This window comes from Propithecus coquereli, unplaced genomic scaffold (assembly GCF_000956105.1).
Source record: "Propithecus coquereli isolate 6110/MARCELLA unplaced genomic scaffold, Pcoq_1.0 Scaffold1, whole genome shotgun sequence".
NCBI lineage: Eukaryota > Metazoa > Chordata > Mammalia > Primates > Indriidae > Propithecus > Propithecus coquereli.
Window position 1 is genome coordinate 28,909,210 of NW_012133857.1, and position 9,146 is coordinate 28,918,355.

A 9,146-nucleotide genomic window follows, 5' to 3' on the forward strand; every position below is an offset into this window, starting at 1 on the left:
GGAACCAGCCCGGACTGACCATGATGGTAATTGTTTCCACATGACACATAGGCATTAGCTGTGTTAAATAAGTAGGTGGTCTTGATTCATTTTCCTTAGGGATAAATTTGACAAAACCAGTGCAAGACCTGTATACTGAAAACTACAAAACAGTGCTGAGAGAAATTAAGGGAAGCCTAAGTAAATGGAGAGAGATGCCTGCCTAAGAAGAAAAAACCTTCAATATTATTAACACAAAATGATCCCTGAATTCAGTGCATCCCATCAAAATCTCAGTAGGCTATTTTGTAGAAATCAGTAATACCATTTCAAAATTCATATGGAAATGTGAAGAACCTAGAATAGTCAGAACAGCTTTGAAAAAGAGCAAATATAGAAAACTTAATACTACCTGATTTCAATATTTATTATAAAGCTACAGTAGTCAAGAAAGTATGGAATCAACAGCAAGATAGATACATAGATTAGAACAGAATGGAGAGTCCAGAAATAGACCCACACATATATGGACAATTGATTTTTGACAAGAGTGAGATTCCGCATTCATTGGAGAAAGGGAGATTGTCTTCTCCAGCTGCTGGAATAATTAAACATCCACATTTAAAAACAAAGGAACTTCAATCCACACCTTGTACCATATATTAAAATTAACTCAAAATGGATGATAGATATAAATGTTAAATCTAAAAACTTAACATTTCTAGAAGAAAACACAGGATCGAGAAATTTGTGATTTTGGGTTAGGCAAAGATTTCTTAGATGTGACACCAAAAGCAAGATCTATAAAAGAATAAGTTGCACTTGACCAAAATTAAAAACTTTTTTCTTTGAAAGACATTGTTAAGAGAACGAAAAGACAAGCTACAGACTAGGAAAAAATATTTGCAAATAACATGGTGTATTTAATCAGAACCTGTGGGCTTCTGATTTTGAGATTGTTCTTTTTTAAGCACCAAAGGAGGCAAGAAAAGCTTCATCTTTCTCTGCTGTACCCCTTTTAATAAAAGCATTTGTTCTGTAAAATTTGGATTCAGTCAAAAGGCTACAACTTAAGGACCTAGAAGGTCACATGTGGCCTTAAGGCTGCAGGTTCTCACCCTGGACTCTCAGTAAGTTAGATAGTAGGCACCCCAATAAAAATGTGCAGAACATTTGAACAGACACTTCACCAAAGAAGTTATAATGAATGGCAAATAAGTACATGATAAGAAAGCTCAACATCATTAGTCATTAGGGAAATACAGATTAAAACCACAATGAAATAAAACTATGCACTTACTCGAATGGTTAAAATTTTAAAATGGTGACAATACCAAGTGTTGGGAAAAATGTAGAGAAACTGGAACTAGTGGGAATGTAAAATGACACAACCACTTTGGAAAACAGTTTGGCAGTTCTTCAAAAGTTAAATATATACCTGCCATGTGATCTAACTATTCCACTCCTAGGTATTTCCCCCAGAGAGAGAAATGCACGTGTCCATTAAAGATTCTTATACAAATGTTCGTAGCATCTTTATTTGTAATAGCCCCAAATTAGAAAAATTCCAAATGTCCAACAGGTCAATACATAAATTATCATATAACCAATGGAATATTACCTACCAATAAAAAAGAAATGAACTGTTGATATCTGCTTGACGTGGATGAATTGTAAAATAATTCTGAATGAAAAGCCATATTTTTAAAAAAAATTAATGTATGATTACATTTATATAAAATTCTAGAAAGGGCAAACTAATATAGAATGACAGATCAGATTGCTTAGGGGTAGTGAGGAGGGGCAGGAAGGGGTTACATACAGACACAAGAAAACTTTTAGTTCATGGATAAGTTCACTGTCTTAATTGTGATTTTGCGTGTGTGTGTATGTGTGTGTGTATCACACATATTCCCTGAAAATTGTTTCCTTTGAGCATTGTAATGTAGCTGTCACCCTTGTTTCTTTGACTTATTTTAGAATGCAGTTAAATCCTTGGGAAAGTCACTTATGTCATCAGTGAAGAATGCCACCAAAATAGCTTCTCACTTAAGTTCCCATCCCCAGAGCTAACCCACAGGAGGTTCCGATAAATTCAAATATTTAATAACTTGTATTTTTCTTTCTCCTTAAACACAGGCCCTCTGGTCCTGGAGGCAGGATCATGTGGTGGATTCTTGGCAGTCAGCAGTCTGTGGAGCTTTTGCAGGTGCAAAGGATTATATTATACTGGGAAAGACCAAAGAGGGGGAGAAAAATGTGAAAATATTAACTATGCAAAAACAACATTCTTTAGAAATTCCAGATTGTTTAGATGAAGAGAGTTCCACTAGTTGTTTGAGAAAAGAACATGTCTTAGGGGAAAAAAAACCTGCTCAAAATGTGTCTGCCTGAAAGACAACCAATTTGTTTTTGACAAATTTTCCTTTTTCTTTTTATCTTTATTAAAGCCTTCACTCAGGCCCTGGGATTATCTTAAAGATGATTTATAAAGTCCTCTGTGGGAAGTGACTTGCTGTGGGTGCAGGGCTGACCATGCAGCTGTCTGCCTTGAGCATTGCTTTGGGGGTTTAAGCGATTTCTGCAGAAGGCAATGATTCACGGTTCGTGTGACATGTTTGACAGCACTGCAGATTAACTGGTATCAGGAGAGCAGCGGCTGCTCCACAGCTTACTGAACGCTGAACTGCTCTGTGTAGGGAACTGGCAGTCTACACATCTGGGCACTTTGGAGACATGAAAGCAAGAGCAAAGTGACAATACGCAACATCGCATTATCCATCACTAAGTCATGTGAATATTCCAATGAGCTTTTAATGAGAACGCAGGTGCTTTAAAGAATTTAATAAGTGATACGTTTAAAAACCCAAGAGAGAAATATATTTTGTTGTTTCAAATAAAGATAAATTAGAATTACAGTTGAAATAAAATGAAATGTAAATTTGCCAGAAAATTCTAAACTTTTAGTTTAGATGTGAAACTAGTAAGTTGACAGGTAGCTCAAGTTTAGGGTGTCAGTTTTATTGGAAAATAATTCTTTTTCCATTTGTTTAATGGTTGTTGGATTGGGTTTTTTGTTGTAGTGATTGGGAAAACAAAATATTTTATAGGATTCATTACTAATAATTAGACCCGTTTGACTTGTAGAATTGATAATCAAAAATAAGAACCTAGCCTCTAGACATGGAACCAGCCCGGACTGACCATGATGGTAATTGTTTCCACATGACACATAGGCATTAGCTGTGTGAAATAAGTAGGTGGTCTTGATTCATTTTCCAGAGGTCAGGAGTCATTATTCCCCAGTCCCTAAGAGAAATGTGCCATTGTGTTGACTCCCTCCTGGGCCCTGGGGACAAAGTGAGCACATTATGGAAACTTAGTCATCCTGGATAAGGAAGGCCAGTTAACAATACTCTAAAACTCCATGTGTTGAAGGAAGAAGTATACGTTCCCTGGTCCCATTCCTTAAATACCGGATTCAAAGATTTGCTTGCAGATGCATGGTTACTATTAAAGAAATTCACGTTCATCACAATTTTCTTTTCTGAAGAATACCCTGTAAGAGGCACTAAGCACATTTGTCAGAAGGAGGGAAGGCAGGAAACTTTATAAGTAGTCTGCTCGGTGGCAGGAACCTGCCATCCGGGCCCTTTTAGTTAAGGTGGGTCACAGGAGGGGTGTAGCAGCACAGCCGGTGCTCTAGTGACAACTGCGGACACCGGGAGGTGGGGTGCCCAGAGCCACACGTCTAGCGCAGGCTGTCTGACTTGCAAGGCTGTCACGTCTGTTCTGTCCCCAAGTCAGGAATAAGACTTGGAGCCTTCCCGAGCACCGGTTTCCTTACCTCTAATGTGGAAGCGACCATTCCTAGCTTAATTAACCTCAGTGATTGAGACAGCAGGTGTGCTCCTGATTTGTCATCTGTAAAACGGAACAGATGTAGGAGTTATTGCCATTTCAACAAGAACAGCCAACACCCAGGAAATGAAAAGCTAGTCTCACAATAATTTATCTTCTCTATTGAGTGAAGGAACAATGTCATTAATAAATGACATTAACAAATTAACTTTAGCAGTGTTTAATATTATTTAATAAATGTTAATGTTACTATAAAGAATACTCTTATCTAATAGCTTGTATATTTTAAAATTCCTCCAATATAAGCATCTTATTTTTTCAGCTGAGGTTCTGATAAGTGAAGGACTTTGTCCAAGGCCTGCAAGAAAGTCTGTTGTCAGTAGATGCACATGTATTTAGCAAAAGATAAATACATTTCTTATTTCTGTCTAGTTTTGTTTTGAAATTTTATGTGGTATAAATGTTGATCCACAGGAACAAGGTTACTATTAATATTTTAAAACATTTCTGAAGGATAAACATCACTTGAAAATGTTCCGGATTGTGAAAAAGCCATGTTCTGTAAGAGTTTGTTGCGACATCGCGGCCCGCTCGGCACAGAGATGAGCGAGGACTTGCCATCCTGCACAGCCCCTTTACGACGCTCCCTGCTGCTCCGCAGACACTTTACCCTAACACGGCCCTGCGGGCGGTGACGGCACCAGCCTCCGAATCAGAAACCAGATTTCTCATCCCCCAGTGCTTTTCCAAGTTTAAATAGGCTAAAACCATTGCAAATAAATCATTCTGCGTGCCATCCTCCGCACTCTTCCTTGCCCATGCTTGTTCTATAAACTACTTGGCACAGATACTCAAAAATGTCTCTCTAGACTGGAGGTGTTGATGGCTCGTCATGCTCAGAAATTCCCTTGGCTTCTGGTCAGGGGTTAAACTAGGGGAAAAAAAAAAGGACTTTGTCAACTTCCTCACTCCAAGTTAATTTCTAAACAAAAGCCCATAATGCAGTCTGAATAATTCTGACATTTGCTACTATAGTGATGTTTGTATTCTAGTATTTTTTGATCAATTTCTCATGATAAACACCTCCTTACATTGTCTGGGAGAGGAGGAGGGGATTGCGGGGGAGGGAGAGATGGAGGGAAGGGAGAGAAAGAGGAAGAAAGGGAGAGATTGCGATCTCCCCATGGGCTTGAAATTCTAGAATTAGGGTGAGGGATTATTTGGTTAACAAATGAGAAGGCCTGACACAATCTCTAAAATACAAACAAAAGCATGTTCATGGCCTTTGTTGTTCTGGAAGTCTTCCACAGCTAGACACTTGTTTGGAGATCATGTGTAAGAGGTACATGAAGGCATGCTCTTGTTACAGGGGTGGGGTGACCTGAGGCCTTGGGGCCACATGTCACCTTCTGGATCCTTGAGTGTGGCCTATTGACTGAATCCAAATTTTACAGAACAAATCATTTTTTAAATAAAGGGATTTGTTCTGTGAAGTTTGGATTCGGTTGAGGGGCCACAGTCAGGGATCTGGAGGGTCACACATGGCCTCGAGGCTGCAGGTTCCCCCGATCAGGGGAGAGTAGAGCCTGGATGTGGCCACCAAGGTCCCCAGGGGGGGGCGGGTGTGGGACTTCCTCACGGCTGCCCCCACCCCATTCTCAGCTGCTGCGTGGAGGTGACAGCTCCAGCCCTACTGTAGGAAGGTGGCCACTTTGCCTACCAGTGGATAAAGAATCTGCATTTGTTCTCTAAGGAAATACGAGATGTAGTTTCATCACAAAAGTCTAGTTTCCCCTGCATCTGGGCCTTGAAAGCAGTTAGCCTACCATGCAGTACAAACCTAACTCCAGTGGAGACACAGACTATTGTTTCCCAAGTGATCTGAACACTGAAGCAGTACCAAATAATTATTTCCTGTCTGTCTGATATGTTAGCATGCACCATGCTACTGGTGTTTATTACCAGAAGCTTACAGTTCCCTTAAGTAAAAGGTCGCAAATAGTAATATTTTAACTGAAAGTCCTGGCGCCCAACCCCCTCCCCAATGGACTGGTGATTCCATTATATTGTCTTCACAGCCTTATCTTCTTCTGCAGCCTTATAAAAACATTGTGAGGTCTGACAGTTAAAGAAATCTTTGATATTTGAAGACATGCATATTGATTTATTAGTAACTTATATAAAATACAGTTTCCATGATGGTAGTAAAATTATGACCTGTTTAAGCACACGTGTTTCCGCCTATAACTTCGTATTACCTTCACGAAACACAAATCTCTAAGAGAATATTGGCAGTCATCCACAGCAAAGGAATGGTAAACATTTGCTTAATGGCCAAAATAAGTTTGATTTGAAGTAAGCAAGTTTATTAGATGTTCCTTGTCAACTTTTCAGGACTTCTTAATTGGTTTAGGACAGTTTGTGAACATTTTCAAATGGGAAAATGAGCTGTAACAGTTGGACAAATTTTGTCTTATATTAAAGGCATGATGTAGCAGAAGGTGTACTACTTTTGGAGTCAAGATACATGTGACTTTGAGTTCCAGCTCCATAGCAGCTGTGTGGCCCTGGGCAAGCTGATTGCAAGATGGCATAGTATAATACCTATGCAAATGAGATAAAGTAATCAGTGAAAGTGCCTACTGCATTTCTGGCATGCCAGATACGAAGTAAGCACTCTGCAAATACTGGCTTCTACCTTCATCTTACCCTCTCCCTTTTAGAGGATGAGTTGAAAGTTTCAGTTTGTAGAAACTATCAACTATCGACACCTGGCTAGGATACTTATTAAACATTTTTGAGTGCCTGCTGTGTGTGCTGGGCTAGAGATATGAAGAAAAGTCACACATTAGCTCTGCCCACTCAGAAAAGAGCTAATTACTTTGAGCACTGCTGTGACCAAGGCATGATTCTAAACACTTTGCATAGACTTACTTAATCTTTGTGTCATTACTACCTGCATCTTACACATGGGAAAAGTGAGGGCACTAGAAGACCATGGCCAAGTCTGGAGTCAAGACAGACTTAAGATCAAGTCTCAGCTGTGCACTAAGTAAAACCCTCTACAAGTTATTTAGCTTCCATAAACTTCAGTTTCCCCACCTGTAGTGTGGGGCAGTAAGAGGACCTGTGTCATACGGCGCTTTAACTAGACAGTAAGTAATCACCTAAGGCCAGTCAGCTGGCGAGGAAAGATTTAAGCCTTGGTCTTTCTGACAACAAAAAAGGGTTCTTTCAGGCTAGACTTTGCTGCTAATAAGGGAGACAAAACCCAATGTAATATTTGGGGCGGGGAGTTTGGGATAGTGTAAGTTTGGGATAGTGTAAGTTTTTTCCCTTTTCTTCCTTTCTTAGGAGATACATTTTTAATATAATTTTTTAAAGGGGTGCAAAGCTTTCCTGGACCCTATTCTATAATTAAAGGTATATTTACTCTTCTAGGGCAGAATATGTGGCTAAAAAAAAAATGAAAGAGTAGAATTTCAGGACTAAGCCCACCAAATTTTAAAAGACCTCAAATTTAGCAAGTCTCTGAATTTGGAACAAAGCATTTTACGTATTCATGATCCCAAAGTAGCTAAAACAAAGGGGATTCTAATGGTCATGTCAGTTGCTACCCCCTTAGCCCTAAGGTATGTGACACTCATGAGTAACCAAAACTGAAACGTGAAATAGCGTAAGTAGGTATACTTTCCAGAAAGTCAGTGTCGTAACAAATGTTAACATATGGAGGAAGTTCCGTGTAATAATCTTATCTCGGGAACATATTTAGAAGGAGATCTGGCAGATATCAAATGACCTTCCTGTCCACACGCCACAGGAGCGAGGAGGAGAGTAGTGCTATTTCTGGAGCATCCCTCACACCCGTGTGTTCCAGCCCTTGCAGAACTGCCTCTTCCCCCCAGCTCATGGAAGCTGAACCTTTTGAAAGCCCTTTAGGATTTATTATTTCTATCTCCTTAGGGCCTCTTGGGGTTTAAAATATATCTTTGTACCGTAGTAAATAAAATATTGACACCATCAACTGTGGTTTATGCTCACAAGCAAAAGTCCTTTAATTCCTCTTTTCACAGGTACAAACCCTTATAAAATCTGTGGGCAGTTTGGCCATCATGGTATTTAGATGATGAGAACATGAGAGGAGGTGGGAAGGAAGCTGTAAGGTGTGATGCCTGTTGACACAAGACTGACTCTAAACAGATGAAGAGAGGTGACAAATACAGGCACTGCCACCGGCGTCTCTAATCAGAGCCTGTGAAATACAGAGAGCTTTACTCTTAACCCGAACAATCCAACCATTTATACCAAAAATTCCTAGAGCAATACATGTGACTCCATCCGTTTTGCTATACATAGAGCAGACACGATGGAAGTGTTTAAGGAACAGTGGCCCAGAGAAAGGCATGGGCCGCAGAAGCATCTGGAGCGGCTGCCTCTCATGTTGAGAGTGGGTGTCTGGCCACACACACACGTCATGTACGTACACTTACATGCACACCCAGATTGGTTTGCTAGTCCATGAAAGAGCAAGATACGTGTGTTGTGGGGCCTTATTTTCTTTCACCTGAGTGGGAAAAGCATTTTCTTATATTTCTTTTATATGCAGTTCTGCACCTGCAGAAGCAATGAAGCGTGTGGATAAAGACTGTGGGTGTGCATCCCGTTCTCGAACCAGTCAAGTAGACATAATGACAAAGAAGAGATTTTGGCGAAGTTATAAGGAATGATAAAATGCAAATGATAAAATTACCATGCACAGTAAATGGTGTCTCACTTGCGTGCTGGGTATTCTCATATGCACAGGTGGATTTGCAGCTGCAGTGACCACGCCTTTGGATGTGGCAAAGACAAGAATCATGTTGGCAAAGGTAAGAGGCAAAATAACGTAATAGCGACACAGCAGATGCTTGTCTGTCAGCGCTAGGACTTACGGGCATATAACATGAATAAAAGTGGTCTAGCACTTACCTGTAATAGCACCTCGAGCTGCCTGTGGAACCTCTAATGAAACCGACACTGATAGACCAATATCCACAATAAACACCGTGACCAGTGTCTCTATAGCATCTAACCATTTCAAAATCATTTTCACCTACATTATGTAAGCAAGTAGAGCTGATAGCACCACTGTCTCATCATGCTATTTTCAAATAAACTCTCTTTTTACTGGTAACCAAGCGTAAGGCTTAGAGAGGTTGACTAGCATCGTGCCACGCAGCAAGGTGAGCTATAAGCTCCGAACTTAAGGTCATGCTTGGCCTTAACCAGATGGGTTGAGACAGTTGCCATAACTGTTTTAAAAAAGG

General features: G+C 40.1%; 1 protein-coding gene across 1 annotated transcript in view; it reads left to right on the forward strand.

The window, feature by feature from the left end:
- Window positions 1-9,146, forward strand: part of SLC25A26 (solute carrier family 25 (S-adenosylmethionine carrier), member 26) — a 210,961-nt gene that overhangs the window by 187,459 nt on the left and 14,356 nt on the right. Inside the window, exon 7 of the mRNA XM_012641954.1 lies at window positions 8,644-8,708. Coding sequence (XP_012497408.1) covers window positions 8,644-8,708 — 65 coding nt within the window. The remainder of the gene's footprint in view (window positions 1-8,643; window positions 8,709-9,146) is intronic.